The sequence below is a fragment of the Maniola hyperantus genome, chromosome 14 (genome assembly GCF_902806685.2).
Source record: "Maniola hyperantus chromosome 14, iAphHyp1.2, whole genome shotgun sequence".
Classification (NCBI taxonomy): Eukaryota; Metazoa; Arthropoda; class Insecta; order Lepidoptera; family Nymphalidae; genus Maniola; species Maniola hyperantus.
In genome coordinates, this window is record NC_048549.1 from 5,298,659 (window position 1) to 5,326,468 (window position 27,810).

At 35.2% G+C, this 27,810-nt stretch overlaps 1 protein-coding gene across 7 annotated transcripts in view; it reads left to right on the forward strand.

Moving 5' to 3' along the window:
• The window catches only part of Gbs-76A (Glycogen binding subunit 76A), a 53,065-nt gene that overhangs the window by 11,906 nt on the left and 13,349 nt on the right, over positions 1 to 27,810 (forward strand). Inside the window, exons 1-2 of one of the 7 annotated variants that reach the window (XM_069502915.1) lie at positions 1,681 to 1,831; positions 25,256 to 25,332. The exons of 2 other annotated variants lie outside the window; for them this stretch is intronic. Coding sequence is in view for 2 of the 5 variants with exons in the window: in XM_069502910.1 (XP_069359011.1) it covers positions 17,944 to 18,006 (63 nt within the window). In the remaining 3 variants the exon portion in view is untranslated. Of the gene's footprint in view, positions 1 to 1,676; positions 1,832 to 17,527; positions 18,007 to 25,255; positions 25,333 to 27,810 lie in introns of those variants that run through there. 4 more of the 7 variants (XM_069502914.1, XM_069502913.1, XM_069502912.1 and 1 more) reach the window with 4 other exon arrangements.

The window sequence follows — 27,810 nt, forward strand, 5'->3', positions numbered from 1 at the left end:
AATCATTAACCCCGTGGCGATAAGGGGAGAGAGCTGACTTGCTCTCTGTAGTCTGTTCCCACTGTAGTTGGGTAGGTAGGTTCTTTGAAATAATAAATATTTTTCCAAGGATTTATACTTTTATTAATACTTAAGTGATAGTACAATCTTTATGTGCACTTAATAGAATAATTATATTAAGTAAATAAAAGGTCAAAGTAATGCGAACAGTATATAATATTAAAAGTCTTTGAATGCCAATCATTGTACCTACTGGAAAAGATTAATTTATTATTTTTATCATTTTCAAGTAATTATTTGCATACTTTTTAATCTTTTATAAACAGACTTTGCAATTTTTTTGCAATTTGAGCATCCAATGAGCGCGTTTTGTTTTGTAGGTACACCCGGGTGTTCGCAAGACGCTACAGACCAAAAAATAATATTATGAACGTAAGGTGTGCACTAAACGCTTGATGGGCGGGTATTTAATTTATTTGGTGTGATGGTGAATTTCAGCATAAAATGATACTATTATTTTATCATTATAAGTTAATCTTTCATTTGACGTAGGTATTCATATCTTAGTAGGTTTTAAAAAAATGTGGGCATTCGCCTTTTTGCAGTAGGTATTAAATGGTTCAAAATACTAAAATACTACCTTCACTTAAAATAGAGGCGGCGCGGCGCGGCGGGCTGAAATCCACAACTTGACCCGACAATCGCGCGGGCAAAGCTGTCGGCTAAAATTATTATATAATTTGTTCATATAATATTAATTAATAGGTAATACTTATTGCCTAATAAAAACAATTGCTGTGCACATTCTGATCACATGCCAGTGTTAGAGTTTAATTAATAATAAACAAGTATGTTACTAACATAATAATATTATGAAGTCCATAAGAGATTTACTGATAACACTTAGCACATGTTGAATCAGCCTATTCTTGTTCGAAGGCTTTCGCTTGAAAAATTCCCTAAGGCATTAAAATGGATATGGATGGATAGCTTATGGTTATGGTTATATATTATTTGGATTATGTGATGATGTTAGTTGTATATGTTATGTATAGTAGTTGTTTTGCTTTAATTCTTCAAAAATTAGACTACGCCTATACTTATACTATAAAGAACTATTCGGTTTGTAAGGCAGAGTCTATTGAGCATTGTAGCCAGGAAGAAACTCAGTAGTTATATAGGTAGCCTAATTCCTATAAGTATAAAGAGCGACTCCGTGAAAATTATTCACCATACCTAGCTTATTACAGGCCATATAAAGGCATTCCGAACCATTGGTAGATGCATCTGACGATTCAAAATACTTGTAAAAGTTTAATTGAATAATTTTATTTATTTATTAATTAATCTGAATCTGAAGTAGAAAAGTTCTATACCCACTTAAATATTAAAACTATAAATACTAAGGTAAGTATAGGTACAATTTTACATAACTGTGTTTCAAATTCAAGAATAAGAGCTTGTTGTTGTATGTAGCACGTACCTACCTATAGGTTGTTCCAGGATCGACATAATTGCAGGACAATTGCCAGACGTTACTTATCAAGCTCACTCTTATGCACTGAGGCTTACATTAATACATATTGTGTGTATACAATAAGTGCATGTGTTTATTATGTACAGCAGAACCTATCTTAATTTGTTCTGGATCGGTGCCTACGCGCGGGAGACGGGACCAGCAGTCTAAAGCGAATATTCCCGAGGTGAACATCTCACGTGCGATATTTTATCACGTCTGATTTCTGAACAGATTTGTTTTGTTTATAATTATTGACAATTACTGTTAGTGACAGCATGCTTGTTTAGTGTTTATAATGAAATGGATTTGCGGGTAAGGGACTTTTCTTGTTTTTGTTTTTTAGTTAACCTATGTAATTTAATAAGATAATAATATGATGTAACCTGTAATGTACAATAATTAATTATTATTATCTTATGATTTATGAATTAAAACGGCATATTATTAGGAGAAACGTTTAAGAAAATCTTTATACAAGGTATATATAGATATGTACCTGTTGCTCTGAATGATAAAATGAATGCCTAGGTACCTATAACAAAAATCATACAATCTTTAGACAACTCTAATAAAATCGACTGTTTTAATAATTGTCCAAAATTCAACAATATATTTATTTAAATACTATTATCCTTCGTTAATTTTTTTATTAAATTTTTAACGAACTCGTTCCTTGCTGTGGAGATAAACATGAAAGAGAAAAGATTTGTTTGTTTGTTATTGATAAACTCTGAAACTACCGAACCGATTTTAATAATTCTTTAACCATTAAAAAACAACTTTATCCAAACGTAAGATAGGCGTAAACGTAACGTCGGGATGATGGCAAGAGACCTGATGGATTGACGCTGGTTCCCTGGGAACGGGGACGGGCGCTAATGTGGGACGCAACTTGCGTTGACACATTGGCCCCGTGTCATATCAGGAAGACAGCATCAAGACCGGGAGCCGCAGCAGAAACAGCTGAAAAAGGCAAGCGGCGCAAGTATGCCTCTCTTATAGAGAGTTACATTTTTGTGCCGTTTGCCGTGGAGACCCTGGGGCCATGGAGTCTTAGTGCTAAATTTTTTTTAATAGCCTCATCTGGTGACAGAAGGGCTGGCTCATTTTTTGCGCAACGGATCAGCCTGGCTGTCCAGCGCGGAAATGCAGCCAGTATTCTTGGCACCATTCCACGCGGTCATGATTTATATAGTAATTAGATAAGGCTAGCTTTAAGTTTTATTGTAAATTTTCGACTTGTAAAAAAAAAAAAAAAAATAGGCTATAAATTATATTATATTTATCACGGACGAAGTCGCGGACAAAAGCTAGTGACAACAAAACAATATGTATATCATGATACGACTTACTGTCCTAAAAGAATATTAATTAATGGTGATATCATTAGTAAGCAGTAGCTTTCAAAACATTGACATTATTAGCCTTTCTATCTGGTAAACATAATTAAATAAATAAGTATAACTTTAATTTAATCACTGCTATTAAATAATAAACTAATAAGACGTAACATAGTCACGTGCAATGCCCGCACCGAGAGTAACGAGGGTAACCTATCCTCCTATATATTTATTTAAATTACTGTACTTACTTAAACTATTACTTATTTTAAATTATTCATACTCACGCAAAGTATCTATATATACCAAAGGCGTAATATTTAAAAAAAAATTTCACTGAAGGCGAAATGAAGTCACTACTTAGGGTAGGTACTTAGCTTCATTTGAGGGCAATAAAGCCGTAAACAAAATTTAGTTAATAGGTACATTTAACATACCTAGTACAAATACCTACTTTTTACCGCTCATTCGCCAATGAACTCCCATACTGGGCTTACATACATTTAGAATTTTGTTTCTCCATCCATCTCTCGCTCTTGAGTCGGAAGACGATATTTAATAAGCAAAAACCGGCCAAGTGCGTGGCGGGCCACGCGCAGTGTAGGGTTCCGTAGTCACAATCCTCGAAAAACAGATATAACTCCTTAACCTGTGAACCCTACTTAGCCATGATAGTTTTCCTATAAAATTGATTATATATACTACTGCTGTAAATTTTTTCCCGTTCCAGGGGGGGGGGGGGGGACACCCACTTGACTCTAATAAAAATTAACATTTTAAAACATCATATTTTACAAACGGATCTAGTAATTAAAAAATGATGTTCCCAGACCCACAGTATTTTTAAAAGTCCTATTAAACGATATCCCACACTATGAGAAAAAAAAGTTCATCCCCACTTTACATGTAGGGGAGCTACCCTAAAAAAAGTATTTATCAAAATTTTATTTCACCACTTTGTCGGCGTGATTAATATTTATACCCATGCCAAATTACAGATTTCTAGCACTAATAGTCTCTGAGATTAACCGAGGACGGACGGACGGACGGACAGACAGACGGACGGACATGGCGAAACTATAAGGGTTCCTTGTTTACTACGGAACCCTAAAAAGGAGCTTGAAACAATAAATGTGACATGCTCCAATTTATGTATTTAACCCGACCTGATCCGAGCGTTCTAACATTGGATTTCATTTTATTATTGTCCCGTAGGTATACAGATAGTCTTGTTATTGCCGGAGAAAATATAATATACTTACTCGTAGTTTAGCTCCTACTGGGTTTTAGGGTTATCAGTTATCGCTTTTACTTTACTCGGACGATGTGGTGAGGTAAATTCTTTTAGCGCTATAAGAGCCTTATTAGACCATGTGGATTTTTACTAAGAGATAACAATTTCGAATGGAAATTCCAAAATTCAGTCTTGTGTGATTGGAAGATTTGAAATTTAATGTAAACCTTTCCCTGACGGTTCCTTTACGGTCTTGAAGGTAAACAATTACGATAGTAATTACTAAAAATGGTCATGCAAGAGTGCAAGAGTTTGTATTAGGTACTATTACTTACTATCAAGGATTTCACGCTATTCTCTAACAAGATGTCTTGAGATTATGCCATTAATCGCATGCCTCATTTATTTGCTACTAGACGATGCCTGCAACTTCATCTGAATGGATTTAGGTTTTTAAAATCCCATGGGAACATTAATTTTCCGGGATTAAAGTTGCCTATATCAATTTCCGGGATGCCAGCTACCTTTGTAGTCTTACAAATTAGTTAAACGGATGGGCCGGTAAGTAGCCCGTGAGAACCCTTTGATTTTATATAAATCATATAAAAATAAAAAGTAGCCTATGTCCGTCCCCGGAATGTAAGCTACCTCTGTACCAAATTTCATCAAAATCGGTTGAACAGTTAGGCCGTGAAAAGCTAGCAGACAGACAGACAGAGACACTTTCATGCGGAAGCCTTCGTGTACGATGCGACTGGCACTTGACTGTAGTTTTTCCTAGACTAGACGAAGTGATTCAAAGAAATTTTAGTCTTGTTTAACCCTAACAGACACGTAAATACAGAACTGCAATCGCTTAATTAGTGAGGGCTCATTCCAAGATACACGTACGGGACATGAAAGGTTATCAGGCCAATAAACATGTCCCCAACTGGAATGCGCAAAATATTATATTCTTTGGCGCCGATGTTTTTTTTTAAATATTATTTTTAGCTCTCGCAATATTTGCTTTAGCTAATTTGTTTATTTTCACCACAGAGTAAGTAGGTACCAATGGTTTCTGAACCGACTGGGTTCTGAAATGATTAGCCTTTTTATTTCTTTTTTATTCAGATAAAAGTTGTCTGCAATCTCACCTGGTGGTAAGTGATGATGCAGTCTAACCTGGAAGGGGTATATGCCCCTTTGGTTTCCACACGGTACCGTACCGGAACGCTAAATCGCATGGCGGCACGGCTTTGCCGGTACGGTTTGCTTTGACGAAAGATTTTTACACATTTATTACCTGTTATCTCCCAATTCCACTATGATCCAAACAAACGTCCTGCCTGTGTTCTGCTGGGGATAATACGCAAAGAAACTTTCAGCTTTTATAAAATAACGAAGGTCTGGCACGCACTGGCTCTTAGTCCATTCGGTTAATTAATAGGTTTTATCTAATGTCATATGTTTATCGTAAGTAATATCATTACGCGTCTACGGAAGAAATGTACTTAAAAAGAGCAGGGCATGTAGGTTAATTAATACGGTACGCCTTATGATTCTTATGTCGAGTAATTAGGCATCAATAATATTATAATGTCAACAATAAAATAGATAAACATCTAGACACACGTGGAATTTGTATAAATTAATACATATCCTGGAGTAAATATTATAATAATGATTCCTCTTGAAAGAACAGACTGAAATTCTAGTAGCTGCAAATTAAAATCCTGCATCAGTTTTTATCATGAATTCTCGACAGGTCTTTTTACGAAAATCACAAAGTAATGAATTTTTATTCGTTCGTCCTGACTCCTGAGGCACTCGGGGTATGAGGCGAGGGGACCCCGCCCACCTGCACGTCACCCGCGCTCGCCCGCACCATGTTAGCGCGGGGGCTCTTCGGGTGTGCGCCCGTTCCCACCCCGATTGCCACCTCGACCTATGGTGTACTTATACATATGTTTTAACTTGTACAGCTTGTATACCTATCTTATTCGTTATTCCAACTCTCTGAGCTTCTTATATTCTTACCTATTATTACCTATCTTATTCGTTATTTCAAGTCTCTGAGCTTCTTATATTCTTACCTATTACTTATCTTATTCGCAAGTCTCTGAGCTTCATTCTTACCTATTACCTATTTTATTTGTTATTTCAAGTCTCTCAGCTAGTTGCGATTTAATTTTTTTCGAAGTGATATAAAACAAGAAGAGCATTGAGCATTGCATCGAGATCGAGGTACCTTCACTGCATCCGTGCGCGTCGCGTTGTAGGATTGACGTTTTGGCTATTGTTGTTCCTGGGTGTGTTTGTGTGTGTGACGCGGTCACGCTGCGTGCTCGTCACGCTGCGTTGCGTCGCGTCACATCACATGCTACTGTGGGTGGTGCCTCGTAATTTCTACGAATACAATAGGTATTTAGAACGCCCGCTCCGACCTATAAACATAATTTTCTTTGCAACTATTTCTTTCCAAAAATAAAAACCAGCCAAGTGCGAGTCAGACTCGCACACCAGAATGTTCCGTACTACAGTCGTATTTTTTGCACGATAAATCAAAAACTATTATGCATAAAATAAATAAAAATCTGTTTTAGAACGTAACAGGTAAAGCCCTTTCATATGTAACCCACTTAATAGGTAAATTAATCTTACTTTGAAAGTTGAAATTACTAATTACTTGTTCATGAACACTTTTTTTTGTGATGTAACCACAAATTCACTGTTTTCGGATTTCCCCCCTTACGGCTTACGTGTGCTAGAAGACCTACCTACCTGCCTAATTTCATGATTCTAGGTCAACGGGAAGTAAGTACCCTATAGGTTTCTTGACAGACACGACAGACAGATAGACAACGAAGTGATCCTTAAGGGATCCTTTTTCGGCACGGAACGCTAAAAAGCTGTGATAGTCTAGTAGTTAAAGACGTCGGCCTCGGGGGACCTGGATTCGATTCCGGGCACGCACTTCGAACTTTACGGAATTGTTGCTTTAACGGTGAAGGAAAACATCGTGCGAGAGCTCAACACTGAATGATAGACACCGCTGAAAGATAAGTTGGTCGCACTTTATAGATCATGATATTTTTGTATTGAAAAAGTACATAGATATATCTAATAATCTACTAAGTATTATTTGTAACTATTAAAACATTTTATTCTTAACTATAATTTTTTTTATGTGAAAATATTACAATAAAACGTATAGCTAGCCTTATCTAATTACTATACAATAAAAATCATGCCCGCGCTGGACAGCCAGGCTGATGCGTTGCGCAAAAAATGAGCCAGCCCTTTTGTCAACAAAATTACTATTAAATTATTATCAATCTTACCAATAAAAATTTACGCAACAATTTATAATAATTAAACTCATGACTTAAATACATTTTTGTCAAACATTAATTTTAACGTGTATAAATTTTATGATTCAGGCGACATGGCTAAATTGTAAGGCATTTTTATTAGTGAGAGCCTATAAATGTATAATAAACAGTTAAACAATAGAACATTAATGCCACAAGAACGTCGTAGGCTACGTGATGTCGTGGAGCTATTATACCACGCTATACACCGTTTCTATTTCTCGCTAATGTCGCTGAAGGTCACTGACGATGCGCGCGCGCCGCCCGCCCTCCGAAAACAAGTCTGTTACGAGTGCGTCGACCTGTGGCCATTAGTATTCAAATTCCTTTTGAAATTAACTTTCAAGTGTTTAATCCAATACTACTTACTTAGTATTGTATATACGCATAAGTGTATCCTGTCCGTCTGTCTGTTACCTTGCGTATTTTGACGTTTAGTACAGAGATAGCTTCTATGATGGAGACGGAGATAGGCACTTTTATGCCGGAAAATTAAAGAGTTCTCAGGCGATTTTTAGATCCCTATCTGACAAAGGAACAGAAATAGCTTGCATTTTGGAAACGGACATATAAAATTCCTTTTTATCCCCGAAAATCAAGAAGCTTTCACGAGTTTTAGAACCCCATCTGTTTAACTGGTTTTGACAAAATTTGATACAGAAATAGCTAGACTCCGTAAATTTTATCCCGGAAAATTAAAGAGTTCCCACGAGTTTTTTTTTAAATCACCTAAAGCCAAGTCGTAGTCATCTAGTAGCTCATAAGACGAGTTAATAATAATTCGTAGTTTTATACTTCACCTGTTATGTAATTATTTTTGGAAAATTGGTAAAATCATGGTAAACATATGAAATTTTAGCACTTGCATAATGTTGATTTCTAGATTTTCTAGCGGCCCTGTGGACCAAGTAAACTTGAAACGTGACTTCGGCGTTGAGGTTTTACAGTACCTAATTTAATCTACATTAAACCCCTCACCTCATAAAGTAGATGCTTTAGTGGCATTAGGGTTTGTAGTTATACCTATAACCGGAAAATATGTATCCCTACCTACAGTACCCGTAGTACAAGATTTTACGTCTCACCAAACGAAACCAAATTCGAGAGTCGAAATATTTCCGCTTTACAGTAAAATGGACCTAAACAGCCTTGAATTGAAGTCAAATATTCAATGCCACTGATTTTAATTTCGCAATGTTTCCGCTTGGAGCGCTGGCTGTAGAAGTGTAGCCAAACTTGAGCTTTAAAAAAAAGCTTTTAAGATCCAGTTTACTGTAACGCGGAAGTATTTCGACTCTCGAATTTGGTTTGGTTTGGTGAGACGTAAAATTTTGTACTACGGGTACTGTACGTAATCCTAACTTAAACGGAATTAATATCAAACTATTTACAATAGCGTGTTTATTTATAGTCTACAGTCTACACGAATATGGAAATAGATATTATTGCGGTCATTTCACTAGTACCTACTTAATAGGTTCCATACCGCTTTTGAGGTCTCGCGGGGAGGTAGAAATGGTGCATAAATCTCAGACGACATCATTTATCGGTGCCTCGAGTTCGTACATTATGGGGTCGTGGTATATAATTCAGGTCTAGTGCTAAAGGATATGTACGGTATTACTGCGGTATTATCTAGAATCGAGCTCTATAACTCAGTTGTATGCGGGGTTGCTTACAGTCCTACAGACTTACAAATTACAATACATAACATATATCTTCAAAAACCGGCCAAGTGCGAGTCAGACTCGCGTACTGAGGGTTCCGTATTACAATCGTATTTTATCGACATTTTGCATGATAAATCAAAAACTATTATACCTAAAAATGAATAAAAATCTAAATAATATCTGTCTCCGCTGTACTCAAGTGTTTAGTCGACGTTAGCCCGACTAGTTTCGAACCCATACGGGGTCCTTTTTCAAGCGAGTCCGTTCGCGCACGTGCCGCGGTTGTGACTGCGGTTTAAATGCTAGAATAAAAATCTGTTTTAGAATGTACAAGTGAAGCCCTTTCATATTATGATACCCCACTTGATATAGTCATCTTACTTTGAAAATTGAAAATACTAATTATTAGTTTATGACTACAATTTAATATTTTTTGTGTGATGTGACCACAAATTCACGGTTTTCAGATTTTTCCCCTAAAGCCAGCTATAAGACCCACCTACCTGCCAAATTTCATTATTCTAGGTCAACGGGAAGTACCCTGTAGGTTTCTTGACAGACCGACAGACAGACAGACAGACAGACGACAAAGTAATCCTATAACGGTTCTTTTTTCCTTTTGAGGTACGGAACCCTAATTATTGAACTATAGGTATCTGTAGGTTAGCCCATGTACCTACTGACCTACGTGATCTATCAAAACAACGAAAGCATTAACGATTTATTTAACTTACTAATATTATCAAAAATGTGTTTATATTGTCCGTACGACTCCTTGTTGCTAGCTCGTGAGTCGTCATAGCGCGGGCGCCTGATGGCGGCATAAACATCAGTGTATGTATTTTTCGTCAGTTTGTTTCTTCTTACAATCATCATTAAGTTTATTTTTTATTTAGTTATTAAAAAAATCTTTGTAAAAAAAATATGACGAAATTAATAAGTTAACTTTAAAAAAAAATCATTATTATAAATAATTTGAACGTATTTGATTTTCAAAATGATAATGAAATGAAAATTATAAAAAAATAAAAAGTGTTATTTCTTTCCGAGTAATGCTACAGAACCCTTCTTGTGCAGGTCCGAAACATTTAACCGATTTTTCTGTTGATACTTAAGTGTTGGATAATTATTACTAAGTAGATACAGGTTCATATATTGCGGTAGGTAAAACGACTCTGGTATTAAAAATTTCGATTAAATAAGTGCTGCATATAGACACATACGCTCATGGTCCAGCGCCAGCGGTAAAAGATTAATGTTGAACTTTGATGCAGCGTGCGTTCGTATCTATTGCTTTAAATAATTATTCGATGTTATTAATTACTAAGTAAGTAGATAATGGCTGCGGCTTTTACCAAAGGATTATTAAAACAAGTCAAACTAGCCCAAACTCGATAGACTTTTGCTGTTATAGGTATTAAAGCATGTTAGGAAGTTATAGGTAAATTCGTTTTCTAATATTATTAGGTACTAGCGACCTGGGTTCGCACGGGTAGCTTATTATAATTTTCGTAGGGATCTCAGATTAGCCTATGTCACTCAGGAATAATGTAGCTTTCTATCTAGGGCAGGGTGGTAACTGGTAACTAGCTACGGCCGAAGCCTCCCATCAGACGAAAGAAAAAAAATTCTTCTTCTATACCTCACCGCTCACCACTGCCAGCACTAGAAAGTTGTTACAAAACTGGTCAAGCACGTACCTATCAGGATTCAGGAGTTAGGACGCGCATAATATACAGTTCCCATAGCTATACTAATTATTTCTTAAGATTTTTCAAACACTATCTAAGAAACCTAATTATTTTAAAATAAAACAAATTTAATACTTTGTTAAATACATATTTAACAAAGTATCACTAAGTAGGCAATTTTTTCGAGATTTTTGTGTTTATTTTATCTTCAAGATTCTTCCCCTAAAATTAATCTTCTTCGTCATCTTTTTTTTCATAAAAACTTTGCTAACTAAACTAATTGAAGAAAAAAGATAAGAAGTTGACAGGGAAGCATTTTACAGCTCATAAAAGTTTATTTTTAAAATGGTTGTGACACACACACGGATAGACGAACTATAAGGGTTCCCTGTTTTACTACGGAACCCTAAAGATACACTGGGCTCTAGTGTAACCCTGGTAACCCTACTTGCGCATGGAATGCCACTCGTACAGTGAGACCGGTCTGTCGCATACCACAAGGCTCTATATCTAGGGATAGGGTGGGTTCTCTGACTCGGAACTTGTATTCTATTCCCGTTTTAATTTACACCGCTTTATCTAAATTAATTTTGAGAAAGGCTAATAATTAGTTTTATAACCTTCGAGTCTGTAAACAATGACTAGGTACCCTCCAAAATATAATATAACTAGATGATGCCCGCGACTTCGTCCGCGAGGTTTTCAAAAATCCCGTGGGAACTCTTTAATTTTCTGGGAAAAAAGTAGCCTATGTCTTTCCCCGGGATGAAAGCTATCGCTGTACCAAATTTCGTCAAAATCGGTTGAATGGATGGGCCGTGAAAAGCTAGCAGACAGACAGACAGACCGACAGATTAACTTAGGTTCATTTTAGACTGCATATTTATTATATTAGCAGATGAATTCCTACTAATTAATAAGAATAAAACAGGATTTGAAATACAAAGGTAGATTAACGTAACTGGGTCAGGTACCACGTTTTAAAGATAAAACTAGATTTGGACACAGATAAAATCAATCAATTTCAATCAATTTATTTATTTAAATCTTTACCCAAATTAAAACTAAGTATAAAAGTCGTAATAAATCCCCCAATAGACTCATCGCATACCACCAACGAGTGATGGCCAAAAATAATTTTGACTGAATAACAAATTATAGCTTGACGGGACTGGAAGCACTGGAAGTAAGACAATGACGTATCCAAGAGGATAAATCTGGGGAAACCCAGACAAATGGTCACCCTACCTATTTCAGGCAATTATTATTGTTTATAATTTTGACGCTGGTTAGACCTACTGTATCACAAATTAACACTGTCTTGCTAAGTTGTAGTAGGTACTGTTAGTTGTGACTTGTGAAAGCGATATTGCTTAACATTGTTTTAGTCAAGTGCTAGAATGCAGTTTCGAACTAGGTTTTGAATAGGTATGGACTATAATTGAAAATAATTTATATACTGGAGCCCTAGACATTTCAATAGTCCTGAAAATCTGTGTCATGAATCATGATAGGTATATCTAAGTACTTATAATACCTTTTTCGGGCTCTTATATTGAACTTTTCATTCCCACTAAAAGTAGAGCTTATTTACTTAATACAATAACTAATAATTAGGTAAAAATAAAGAATGATTTCACGCCGCCACTACATTTAAAAATATACCTACAATTAAAATTGAACCCACCCACGTGCCATAAGGCTATCGATTAATTGTGATCATGAATGACTGAATGACCACACTTTTATTGTATCTACTAGGTACACCACATAATAAGCACATTCATAGAAATCTAAAAATGACGTGGAAGGAATTCATTATTACTAATTATTGTTAGCTGATGCCCGCGACTAATTGAGGTTTTTTAAATACCCGTGGAAACTCTTAAAATTTTCGGGATACAAGTAGCCAATGTGGCTCATTCCGGTGTACCTACCTACACAATTCCTAAACTAAACTAAAATGATATCTCTAAATCTATTATTATCCCTTTCATAATGTTGTTCGCGGAAAAGGATTCGACCTGTAAATTTAGTTTAGTTTAGAGATTGTGTTGTGTACAAGAAAATCGGCCCCAATGTCACTCTGCAAGTCTTTAAGTATATCCGTACAAAAAATAGCGTCGGTCTGTTGCTCCATTGCATCGTAATTGAAGGACAAACCAACAAGCTAACACAACCTATATCCAAGCGGACAAGTAGCGGGCATTTACTAGTAGTTAATATTATAACGGACTAGACTGACATAAATAAAATAAAGCTTAGAAGCATTAGAAGCTATGAAAACCTAATAATGACGCTAGGTACTCTAACATCGATAGAAATGACAAGATATGGTCAAGCGAACAAAAATTTTCACGGTTTAGAAACCAAACTAGCTTATGCTCGCGACTTCGTCCGCGTGGCCTACACCAATTTCAAACCCCTATTTTACCCCCTAGGGGTTGAATTTTCAAAAATCCTTTCTTAGCCTACGTCATAATAGCTATGTGCATGCCAAATTTCAGCCCGATCCGTCCAGTAGTTTGAGCTGTGCGTTGATAGATCAGTCAGTCAGTCAGTCAGTCACCTTTTCCTTTTATATATTTATATATTTAGATAAATCAGCGCCACCTCTTAGATAGGTACTGATGAACGACCCGTTTGAAATCCAAACGTCACTGAAGTTGCATTGGTGCTATAGCACCAATGAGTTGTTGCCATTGTGTTTGTTCAATAACCCTGTCCATACGAAGTAATATATAAGTCAATGGCTACTAAACAACTGACCATTTAAATCATGAAACGTTCAGTCAGGGTGAAATCCTACGCGGCACGCCATGTTGCAATCATAAAGCGTGCGTATCGGTACATTACATCGAGATACGGGGCATGTCTGGTGTCTATTTCTGGTACAGTTAAGGTATTGCAGTGACTTGCCTCCAGCACAGGCTAGCATGTTTGTAGGGAGTTGGAGACTGTACAGATAAAATATTTTAGTTGAGTCAGTTCTGACATTGAAATATCTTTCTCCTAAGCCTTTTTAGTACAATTTTACTATCCAACTAGATGATGACGGCTTCGTCAGCTTGGATTTAGGTTTCTAAAAATCCAGTGGGAACTCTTCCATTTTCTGGGAGAAAAAGTAGGTACCTAGTCTAAGTATGTCCGATTTCATGATGCCACCCTCTGTATCAATTAAAATATGATGCACGTAACTTCGTTAGGTTTTTTATGAATCCCGTGGGAACTCTTTGATTTTGTTAGATCAAAAGTAGCCTATCTCCTTCCAGGGGATTAATTGCAATGATTTCGATTTTTTAATGTGTTGCTAAGTGTTTGTTTACGTTGCCTCTATATTCAACTTCATAGCAAAATTTAGAAATTTATTTTAAACATTTACTATTCATATCCATATTACTACCGTACTTATACAGGGTGAACCAGAACGCTAGCAAAAACAGCGTGATTGTTATACTACCTTAACACAATTCAATACCAATAACCATTTGCCTCATTTAGTAGTTTTAGTGATTTAGTATTTTTCAAATTCGCAATGTATAGCGTGCAAAGCTCGGGTCAATGCCCCACCTACGACGTGCCATTGACTCCGAGTGACCTACTTACGCAACGTTCGTTGTCCTCTAGCGTCAGTCAGATGTTTTATTTGCAATACATTGTAAACTTTTACAAAATTATAGGATTTTGTATATTTTTTTCGCGTTCCTTTTTGTGGCATCATATCAGTAATCATTAGTACTATCTACTGTTTTCGTTTTTGCCAGCGTTCTGGTTACAACCTGTGTATATTTTTTTCTTTATTTATTTAGATGCTTTTACATTTATATAATGGGATAGGTACTTGTAGTCTGGAAAAACAAAGGAAATTTTAAAATCCTAAATCCACGCCAACGAAGTATTGAGAATTTTCTATAACTTTCGTTTTTATTCACATTCTTGTGATTCAATAATGGTATGTTTGTATTTCTGTACAGTCACGGTAATCATTGCTGTCGCCCTATCCAAACACTGTCTATTTGATCGCCAGTGTACTTGTTGACTCGGGCAGATGTAGGTAAAAATTGTGTATCAATATTTTCTTATGGCACGCGGTGTTGTGATGTTAAGTGTTTACAGTTTGTACCAGTACTATGGTTAAACTTTCTGTTATCACGGTTCACAGATCACGGATCACGGCTGTTAGGTATGCGGTATGCCGGATAATACCTAATACCTACTACGTGTAAGTTTTTTTAATTCATTATAGGCAAACGCTTGACCACAATCACACCTGATAGAAAGTGATGATGCGGCCTAAGATGGGATGCGTTTACCTAGAAGATGCCTATTCACTCTTGTTTTAAACATACCCGGGTTGTAATTGGCAGGAAACACATATCGTGGAAGAGTATTCCAAACCTTAGCCATGCGTATGAGGAATAAAGACGCAAAACGTTTCGTGCGTGTAGATGGGATGTCGACGACACAAGGATGGAAACTCACCCGACGTTTTGCGGTTCGGTGGTAAAATGGTGAAGGGGGGACGGGACATATATGTTTAATGCGTGTAAAATGTGTTCTCACGCGCTAGTTTACCTTTATGTGTCAAAAGTACGATTTTAGTCCTTATTTCTTCTTCTCTTGTTTGGTGGCTTTTTGTAGTGCCAGACCAGCACTAGTCCTTATTTTAAAGGAGATCCGTACATTGGACATGAGAGTTGACACATAGAAAAAAACGGCCAAGTGCGAGTCAGGCTCGCGCAATGAGGGTTCCGTACTGCAGTCTTATTTTTTCGACATTTTGCACGATAATTCAAAAACTATGATGCATAAAAATAAATAAAAATCTGTTTTAGAATGCACAGGTGAAGACCTTTCATATGATACCCCACTTGATATAATATAGTTATCTTACTAAGAAAATTGAAAATACTAATTATTAGTATGGATCACCACAATTTAATTTTTTTTGTGTGATGTAACCACAAATTCACGGTTTTCAGATTTTTCCCCTAATACCAGCTATAAGACCCACATACTGTTATGTCCACTGAATAGCTTGGATTTGCATCAGAGATCGGATTAGTGCGTAAGCATTATCCGAGTTTGGTCCAAGTTTTTATATCCGTTATTTCACGGACTCGGTTCGGATGGGTGCGTAACTGGTCTTAGTGGCGGTCTACGTTATAAAAAAAATCCACATAAGTATAATATTAACCAACATACAAAATCTCAAGTTTGTAGACCCAGCGCTTTGAGCTGTACTTGATATCTCAGTCTGTCTGTTAAACCTTTTATGCTGGTAAGTTAGGGTGAGATCAATAGAGCGCACTTTGACTTTGCTTAAAACGAGACAGATGTATATCTCTCACATAAATCTGTCTCGTTTTAACTCAATCTTAGGTCTGAGCAAGGTCAAAGTGCGCTCTATTCTGGTGGGAGGCTTCGGCCGTGGCTAGTTACCACCCTACCGCCAAAGCCGTGCCGCCAAGCGATTTAGCGTTCCGGTACGATGCCGTGTAGAAACCAAAGGGGTATGGGTTTAATAAAAACTGCCATACCCCTTCCAGGTTAGCCCGCTATCATCTTAGACTGCATCATCACTTACCAACAGGTGAGATTGCAGTCAAGGGCTAACTTGTATATGAATTAAAAAAAAAATGGATTTCAGTCTAAGTATTTGAGGAAAAAGCGACTGATTCAGAAATAGAAATAACCCGGAACCAGGGTCACGTGAAAACTTTGTATCACTTTGTTTATAGTAAATATGTTTACTTACTTATTTACACCTAGTTGATCTTTGAAATGGAAATATTAATCTAGAAATTATTAGTTCAATAACGCGTAGCTAATTAAGTTTAATGCATAGTATTAGTTGCTTATTAATATAATTTGTGTTAATTAGGTTGAATCATCGGAAATTTACGAGAAAATACTGTAATATTCATCTAACTAGCGATCGCCCGTAGCTTTGATCTTCAAAAACATCAATCATCTTTATTCCCTATCCCGGGGAAATTTTGAAAAGGCCGCTCTTGTTCCTTGTCCACTTTTAATTGGAACCTCTGTGCGAACAGCTTTCTAGGTCCAAGGGTTTGGGCTGGGTGTTGACGAGTCCGTCAGTGAGACAGGATTTTTCTTTTTTGAATATATTTATTATGTTTAGATAAAGTTTCAAATAAAATACATAATATTATTAAGCATGTTATCAACAAAATTACGATATCTTGTGATATTTTTTACGTTTTATCATAAGATTAAAATCTTATCAACTTTGATCTAATGAAGACACTCGTAATGGTTATTTTTTATTTGAAACCAGTTTGCAGCTTATAATGGACCACTGCTTGACAAACCGTGATCTTTGAGAGAGTGAAATTGGGTAAACCTGATGCCGGAATATGCGCTACACGTGAAAAGGTCTTGAAATGTACCTACCGTTTAGTAAATAAACAAGTGTTAAATGACAACTTGATTTCCGAAATGTCATTAAATAAACTGGCCGCTTGCACATCAATGTTCGAGGGCGCAATATCACGCATCCACGCGTGAACATCACGCGAGTCGAGCGTGAAAATTATATTTATATTCCGCTAAGTAGGATATCCATATTGTTATTTAGGCCGCGTTCGTATCTACGAGATCGACAGTTAATTTTCTATTGACTTAATTAATATAAACAAATTAAACGACGCTGGCAGCGACATACACTAGAGTTCATTAGATGTCTAGAATTGGAGCTGTGCTATGCGCATACATGCGCATACGCACGCCGGCCGGGGGATTTGCCTGCTACAGGCTACTGCTCTAGCTCGCTCATTCGTTTTGCGCGCCGGCGTCGGGCGGTCGCGTTTATGAACGATCATTCCGAATTCCGATTTTAAAGCCTACCCGCAATTCAAGGTCAAGAATATTTATAAATAAAAAACTAATTACAAGACTTAAAAAAACAATTATAAAGCGAAACTCAAAGTTTAAATAAAACACGCCGACATTGAGTGACTGTTATCTTCCGTGTCTGAATTAGAAATTATTATGTCAATCAATATATTTTAATTACTAAATAAACAAACTTTATGCAAGTGGGACTAATAAGATAAATAAGTGGTGAAGTGGATTTTAAAAATTGATGTACAGAATTTGTGTAAAAGAAATTAATGAGTTCCCCGGATTTAAAAATGTCACTGGAACATCAACAGCTGCCGGTGTTGATGAAACAGGTAGGTAAATATAACTTGTAAACTTTAAATGGGATAGTGAATTAACAAAAACTTAAATAGGAGTTAAAATATGTCCTATTTGTTATTATTATTATATTTAAAAATAATACCTACCTACTTAGCGCCTTTCAATATAGCTGATAGCTGCTTATCTAAACAAGTAAATCAACTTCATCTGAGAAAATGAGTTTGAGGAAGATGAGTTTTAATTTTTTTTCCTCGACCTTCTAAAATGTCGTCACTGTACATTCAAAAATCAAAATAACTAATTTATTTTCGCAAAATGTGTCTAGGTCAAATCCTATATTGTATCAATAATTCAATATCATGCTCTTTGCTTTGTGTTATCATATTTTTACTATCTACATTATGCCTATTAGCAAAGCGTGTATAGATAAATTTTATTTGTAACGTAAAAGTTTAAATATACTGACATATTATATATATTATTGTATTATTTATTGTGATCCCAGAATCGTGATACGTTATTAATTTATAGTGTATCAATCAGTCAAACGGGACTTTTACAAAACCTTGGAGAGTCAACAAAGCAATTTTGTATTTAATTTAATTTTGACTTCAATTTGCATATAAACGATGATAAACTGGTAGGTGTTCATGTGTTTATTAAGAATGCTTGCATGCACTAAACATATTGATACAACTAGGTATTTTTTAGTTATTTTGTGTTATCGTTATCTTAATAGATGAAATTCTTCTTAATGAAAATATATAAAAGGAAAAGGCGACTGACTGACTGATCTATCAACGCACAGGTCAAACTACTGGACGGATCGGGCTGAAAGGCATGTAGATAGCTATTATGACGTAGGCATCCGTTAAGAAAGCATTTTTGAAAATTCAACCTAAGGGTTTGGTTCAAATAGGGGTTTGAAATTTGTGTAGTCCAACGCGGCTGAAGTCGCGACCATAAGCCAGTTTAAAATAATGATGTTGTACCTAATATTATTATTTGTATAGGTGCTTGTATAATGTAGGTACCTAAGACCTCGGGGCATACCTGAAAATGTATGATTAGTGGAGGCGTGATATTCTCAATTTAATAAGCAGTCTGTTAATTTAAATAAAGCTGAGGTTCAGTTGTTTCCAGACAGGCCTCGGTGGCTCTATTCTGCAATTAGGATGAGAATAACGTAGGTACTTAAATTACATTTTTAGGGTTCCGTACCTCAAAAGGAAAAACGGAACTCTTATAGGATCACTTTGTTGTCTGTCAGTCGGTCTGTCAAGAAACCTACGGGGTACTTCCCCTTGACCTAGGATCATGAAATTTGGTAGGTAGGTAGGTCTTATAGCAGACATTTGGGGAAAAATCGAAAAACCGTGAATTTGTGGTTACATAACACAAAAAAAATTAAATTGTGGTCATGAGCTAATAATTAATATTTTCTATTTTCGAAGTAAGATAACTATATCAAATGGGGTATCATATGAAAGGTCTTCACCTGTGCATTCTAAAACAGATTTTTATTTATTTTTATGCATCATAGTTTCTGAATTATCGTGCAAAATGTCGAAAAATACGACTGTAATACGGAACCCTCCGTGCGTGAGTCTAACTCGCACTTGGCCGGTTTTTTTTGTAATTTACCTACTATAACCATACTATAACCCAAAAAATCTACGGCTCCAACTTTTGTTTATATACTAAGCAAACCGTAGGCAGGCGGCAGGTAAATTATACACATACCTACATACATTCTTAGCTTTTCTTTGAAGCTAGTCTGTGTTTTGTCAGTGATAACAAAGTAAACTGACACACTTAAATCAGTTGAGTCTAAGCCAATAACGACTACTTGAACTATTTCTGCTTATTGTTAAATAAATTATACGTAGGTAGGTACGGTACATATATACACATTTCTTAGAATTAACTACTTAAGTAGGCTGTCTAAGGCTTTCTTTAGCGAACACAATTCATTTTGTTATAGGTAAGTCCCGCAAACCACCAATGCGCGTGGCCGCCATTTTAGTGACGTCAGTTCAACTGAAAGTCAGGTCAACTGAAGTTTCGAGCTGATGGTATATTTTTATTTCGGCTGACCTCACAATGACGTCATTTTGATGTTAATGAGACATGGTTCCAGCGCAATAGCAATTTGCGGGACTTATAGCCTATTTCACAAATCACACAAATCCTAAATTAATGGCAAACTGTCTTATCTACCCAATCCATATTTTCAATTAGGTTAATAGTCACTTTTAGTTTAATATTAATCGTAGATAGGTAATTAGTTTAGTAGATGAAACAAATATTATAATATCAATGATTAAATGAATACAAAACTGTATCGGTTGACGCCTACCTTGACCATACACCACCTTTGAGGAAGTTAGACAAATAAATCACACTTGTTTGTGAGCTAGATTTCCTTAAAATAAGTTTAAAGGAAATGTAAATATTATTAATTTTGAAAAGCTACTGAGTTTCCAGCAGATCTTTCTCTATAGGTACATATTTACACACTGCATCTGATTCAAATCCGAATTCCAAAGTAGCCGGGTACTGCAATTGAGTGAGACACGAATTTCGTTAAACGCATGTAAATACTTCTACAGCTAATTCTTAACGAGAACTCTTGGGTTCGGATCGGATGCAGCGTGAAAAAAGCCATATAGTTTTGGCATCTGGTTAAATTTTACCAGGAAAAAATAATAAAATGCCAGTTCGGACGAACTAACTACCTACTACGTATCTTTTTACACAATATGAACCATGAACGTGGCATGGCCGTGTCGCATATATACATCGATGGTCGTAGCCGATCAATCCTATGTAATACCCTACCTGTTCTAAAGTAAAATAGATTTGTCCCTTTTTAAAAATCGGCCAAGTGCGAGTCAGGCTCGCACACCGAGGGTTCCGTACTACAGTCATATTTTTGCGACATTTTGCACGATAATTCAAAAACTATGATGCATAAATTGAAAATACTAATTATTAGTTCATGACCACAATTAATTTTTTTTTGTGTGATGTAACCCTAAGTTCACGGTTTTCAGACAGCCAACAAAGTGATCCTATAAATAAGGGTTCCGTTTTTCCTTTTGAGGTACAGAGCCCTAATAAATTAGTAACAAAAAATACAAATTCTTTTCTTACTATAATTTTAGTTTAGTAGGTAAGTAGTATAGAGATAAACACCAGAATTCACATCAATACGGGAACGAACTAGTGTTATTTAATTAATGGGACGTCTGAGAAAGTTGATTCCCACACGTGTGGAGCAGGCCCTTGCAAACTAGTTTTTGTGCTTTGCAAAAAGTTGCAACCGTTACTAGAAACTCGAAGTTCGAACTCCCATACAATAGCCAAAGTTACTGCATTGAATATGCAAAATAATGTGCATTTGTTTAACATTGCTAGACTGACGCATAATGCAATGAATTACGTATACCTACAATAGCAATTTGCGGGACTATATTTACAGTTATTTAATTTACCAAAGTTTTAATTAAAGCTTATGGCGAAGTAGATATTGATTATCGCTTGTAAGAAACGATAATATTATAATTTATAATGCACCTAGGTAGGTACCTATTCAAAATAGTCAAAATACATATGAAGTTATTATTATTGTTTACCTATCTAGATTTTGTGGATAACACTAGGATGAAACTAAGTAGTTTTTAAATACATACTGATAAATCCATACTAATATCATAAATGCGAAAGTGTGTCTGTCTGTAATTGATTTTGATGTTTGGTACAGAGTTAGCTTACATCCTGGGGAAGGGGAAAAGTAAAGATTTTTAAAGAAATTAAATTCACGCGGACGAAGTCGCGGGAAACTCTAGTACCAAATAATTGACTTACTGCTGTAGATACCTAATTATACTTACTCAAATCAGTGTAGATTTTCAATAGTTCTAACTTCTTATGCCAGTCTCCCAGAGTAAACGGTGCTAATGCCGCCGCCTACGAAGTTTTCACTTTTACATGCCACGTAGTTTTTCGCTGTCACAAAGCAGACTTGTTAAATATTCCCTATGATGATAATTAAAAATATGTGTGTCTTATATGCATTATAATTATTAAGAGAAAAAAATATGTCATAATTTTTATTAAGCTCAGTTAAAAGTTAAATTGCTTGCCGCCAAGAAGGCCTGTATAAGTCCGTACAAAATTTTTTACAAAAAAAATAAAAACCGACTTCGTTACACAAACACTAAAAATTGAAAAATAATTTAATTTATTACCGAATATATTATGTATACAAGAGTTAATATAGTTCCATAATAATACTTTTTGGTTCCGGTGCCAATTAGCTTTAGCTGCGCGAATCGTCTAGACTTCATATTTTTATGGGACTCCACAATGGCACCTCATTGGTAAAAATTTTTAGTGGCTGCATGGAATTATGCTATGACTGGTTAAAAATCTACTGTTTACTAAGCTATTACACTGATCGCGAGCAATTTACTCTTATCCGTTGAGGAGTTCCAGTATCTATCTTCGAAGATGTTCATCAGATCTTCACCAAATTGAAATGGGACCAACTTTGAAGTATACCCTTTCAAACAAAAAAAGAATTTTCAAAATCGGTCCAGGCCTTTTTGAGTAATCGGGGAACATACATAAAAAATAAAAATAAAAAAATAAAAAAAAGATTCCGACGAATTGAGAACCTCCTCCTTTTTTTGAAGTCGGTTAAAAATGACTTCTCACGTGCCATTTTAATTCTATGGGTCAACTGTCACGTTAAAAGTACGGTTCACCCATCTTTAAAATAAGGACTAAAATCGTACTGTTGACACAAAAGTTAAAATGGCGCGGGAAAAGTTATTTTTTAAGCAGTATACCCATCTCAGGTTACGCCTAGCAGGCCTATACGATTTTACGTACCTATTTCCATATCGTAGCGGTCGAGTTGGATGCCTTGTGGGCTGCTGGGTGTAATTATTTTAATGGAATGATCCTCGGATGCTGCAATAGAAGATGAGTTACACTGAAGCTACACTGTAGCGTACTTGTAGTGTGATTGCGATGTAATCTCTACAAATAAATATATAGGTATTCCCTAGCTAATGTCCTCAACTTAATTGATTTGGATATAGGGTTTAAAAAATATCATGAGAACTAAGGATTTTCCGAAATAAAAAGTAACCTATAGGTATGTCATTCTCCTGCAGGTCTTTAACTATACCCATGCGAAAAATATCATGTCGATCCGTTTGCTCCGTTGCGACGTGAATGAAAAGCTGACTGACTGATCTATCAACGGCCAACGCACAGCTCAAACCACTGGACGGATCGAGCTAAAATTTGGCATGCAGATAGCTATTATAATGTCGTACTTATAGGCATCCGCTAAGGATTTTTGAAAATTAAACCAATAAGGGGGTAAAATAGGGGTCACGCGGACGAAGTCGCGAGCATAAGCTAGTAGAATATATTATAAGCATTCTGTTTTAACTTATTCTTGAGCTGCTGCCGCACTTAGATATTTTACGTATTAAAGATACCTACTTACTACAGTACCTACCTACGTATCTCGCGTATGCTCTCATCTAGTTGATGCCCGCGACATCATCCGATATATTAGAACAGTCTAGATTCTAGTAGTATTAAATAAATTCATCCTGTGTGTGCGCAGCTTTATAGAGGATGCGTTCGGATAAAATCAGAAATAGTAATGGGTAGATATAATATCTATATTTTTGTTTTTAAGGAGGGTGCAGTTTAAATATAGTTTATGGCCACTTAAGTTGACAGGAAGCGTAAATTACATTCTTGAAGAAGCATGATTTATAAATAGGTACCTACCTAACTCAAATTGCTTGTAGTAGCTACATGCTTATTTTATATGTAAATAGGTGGTCTTTTTTACACTTATATATCTTCCCTGTGGTTGGATTCTGCACCAATTAAATTATATAAGTATCCTAAAGCAAAGATAATATATTAAACAAGTCAGTTCATAATTTTGTATAACTGAAATTATTATCCAAAACGTGATTCGTGATTTTCTGTTTCAATTTTTGGAAGAGATATCTATATGGACTAATATTATTATAATTGGGAACGGTCTGTTTTCTTTACAAGGCTCATCCGTTTAATCGATTTTGACGAAATACAATTTCGAATTTCAAAACGAAATGGATAAGGTGCATCCCGGCGTCGTACGAACATAGGCTACTTTCACCCGAAAAAGCAAAAAGGTCCCAAGTATTTTTAAAAATCAAATCGATGCGGACGAAGTTGCGGGCATCGTATAGAATTGAATAATTCTTTGTGAATTCCTGACATAAGTACTTCTGTAATTATTAGATTTATACTAATAAATAAAATTGAAGTCTGTCTGTAATTATGAAACTGTACCATAACTGAATCACACGTTTAAAAAATTTTGTATGTCTGTATGTCTGTTTGTCTATTTGAACGGGCTAACCTTCGGAACGGCTGAACTCTTTTTTTACGGGACTTGTCGCGGGCATCAGCTAGTATTGACATATTTAGTTACGTGGTTTAAAAATAGTAATCGCATAACAAAAGTAATATAATAACAGGAATCCTTTAAAATTCATATACATTATACTTTCACCCAAGATAACACAGTCATAACTGAAAGGATAGGCTGGCCGATAACGCTTGAAAAAGTAAGATAAAATTGAATTAGTTATCTTTAAAAACATTCTAGTTTTATCTTTTTATATTTTTCGGGTTCCGCGCCCAAAGGGTAAAACGGGACCCTATTACTAAGACTCCGATGTCCGTCCATCCATCTGTCTGTCTGTCTGTTACCCAGGCCTCTCATAAACCGTGATAGTTAGACAGTTGAAATTTTCACAGATGACGTATTTCTGTTGCTGCTATAACAACAAATACTAAAAAACAGATTAAAATATATATTTAAGGGGGCTCCTATACAACAAACGTGATTTTTTTGCTCGTTTTTGTAAATAATGGTACGGAACCCATCGTGTGCGAGTACGACTCGCACTTAGCCGGTTTTATTTAATGTTGTGATCACAACTTGAGCGAGGTAGAGCGAGGTATTTAGACTTGCTTGTAAACATTCTGTCAAATTGTTTTTATTTATAGAATTAATTATCCTTTTTTAAAAATAAAAAAAAGTTTAAAAAAACACCAAAAAGATTTCTTGGTCTTTTAAGTAACTTAGTATAATTATTTTTTTATAACGTTTTAATTAATTTTTAACTGAAATAAAATTGTGGGAAATATAAAACGAACCGAAACTTACTTTCAAAACTGTTATTGTTTCAGATTTATTTTATGTAGTGAAATTCTCGATCTCGCTTTTCGATGGACTCTCTCACGTCTAAAAGAAGATTGCATCCTATGTATGTATCTAATTATTATTATTATCTATCGCAGACCATACGTACACATACGGTGTACAAAATATAATATGATACATTACATACATAGAAGTACGTGTATAATTAGAGTATGTACCAAAGAAGATTGATCGTGGGTAGTTTATTTCTAGATAAGTGATAACAGTTGATAATAGATTTTTGTGAAATTAGATTTTCCATTAGATTAGTATGGTATGGTAGGTTATTATTATGTTAGACATTAACATAAATCAATAATACGTGAAAATTAGTATGTACATATTGAAGATAGCATATACAGCCAGGTACATCGAAAATAGCTGTCATTGACCTCACATTGGATAGCTATATATTTTTGTATCTGAAGGTCAGTTGATATTAAAAATAGGTCGTACACAGTTTCTACAGTCAAACAAAAGAGACGATCAGTCTTTATACATTGGAAATAAAGACTATAAAATAAAATAGATGACCAGAGAAAATACTAAATCGGTAAAACAATAATTATCATTCGAAAAAATTTTGGAATTTAATGCGGATTACAAAAAAATCAATTGGTTTATAATTTTTAGTTCGTAACAGTTAAAAATTAGACTGGCAAACAATCAAAAATATTTTTTTTGATCACACTATTGAGTTTGTTACTTGGTATATTTATTTTAATTATGACTTGCATGAAAATTTTCCTGAAACTGTATCAGATTTATGTATCGCCATTTTCCTTAATGTTATATTATTTCTTACTGCGGGGTTTGAAACGATGACACCTATTTACCTGTAGATACCTACTATGTGTATGACTGTTGGTTAAGTATCTGCAGCAGAATACCTACTCTCACAAGAGAACCTGTATCTGGTTGTTTAAGCCAGACTCGACTGAAATCATCTGAATATGGCGCTAATTTTGATATACGAGAATTGTGTCATATTCACGTCTGACATTAATAGCCAATTATTAAGCATTTATGATAGTATAAAATAAAAAGGATGTCAAACACTCATGCGTAGATAAAAATGATCCAATTTCTTATCACACACGAGGGCACATAATGATAACACTCAAATATGGTCCCACTATCTGAAAGGTGCAACATGTTGAGACAAAAAAATCATCGCAATGTTCATATTCGTCTAATAAGTCATTAAAATACCTATACCAGCCCATTTAATCATCATTGATTAATTGCAATTTTAAGAAATGATAAGCTAATCCTTCCACTGTAAATTCTACACTTCATAGTTTTGCATTATACCTACCTATATTACAGAAGAATTATAAGGTGAGTTGCTTAGATGTTTAAAGTCTTGATATGAATCATGTTTGGACTCACATGTCTTGACTCGTGTGAATGATTTCATAATTGTCTTTCTGTTGAAAGAAATCTTTAAACGTTTCATGATTAGGCAGTTAGGTACTTAGCGACTAAACCGCTTATCTACTTGTAGAAAGTTTTATATCGCCTTTCCTTGGATTTTGTATGACTATTATCACAATTTTACGATGTCCTATTATGGATTAAGAGACCACTGATCAACCTATCCCAACGGATCATACCTTGTTCCAATTTAAGGCACCTTCTTTGTGCTTTCTCACGATTTTTGTTTTGCGACTTTGAATCAAATCAATTTACTTACCTATTAGCTAATTGGAAATTCAAATTTTTTACCATCTTATTGTTTTAAGTGTTACCTTTCTACGATTCTTACGTCACGTTTTCTAAAAATGATTGAAAGTCGTTTAAGTTAGTTAAATTCCTTTTATTTTATTCTTTTGACATCAGACCGTAACAAATAGCATTTTGTTTCGGAAATTGGACGTCAAATATCTCATGAAATGAAAATAGATATTCTTTGAAACTCTGTACTTACAGTATAGTTTTATGACGGCATTAACTAAAATCATTTAGCACATTGTATATTTATATTATTTGCACATAACTACCTACGTAGAAAAAGGAATAGACAAATCGTCGGCCAAATAACTTAAAATATTCACTACAAAAACATATAAATTTGCAGTAAGTAGGTATCTACATAAATATGTAGATAGGTACCTGGATAAAAAACGTAAGGTCTAATCCTACCACCTATTATAGAAGGAGGGTAATGTTTTTATCATTATAAATTCGGATTTTCCTCGTATGACACAGTCTAATTTTATAACTATCTAACTCGTATTTCCAAATATCACATTAATGATTAAATATTAACTATAAGACAATTTAATCTACTTTATATTGTAATTCATCTCTTTTTTATTGCGTGATAAAATTATAAAGTCGGGTAAGAAATATGCAAGGATTCTAGATCAACGGGAAGTACCCTACAGGTTTCTTGATAGACACGACAGACAACAAAATGATGCTAAAGGGTTCCTTTTTCATTTTGAGGTACAGACCCCTAAAAACCAGAAAAATTCTAAAATAATATTAGCACTTAGTTATTATTATTTAGTAGTTATACACAAAATTATTAAGATTA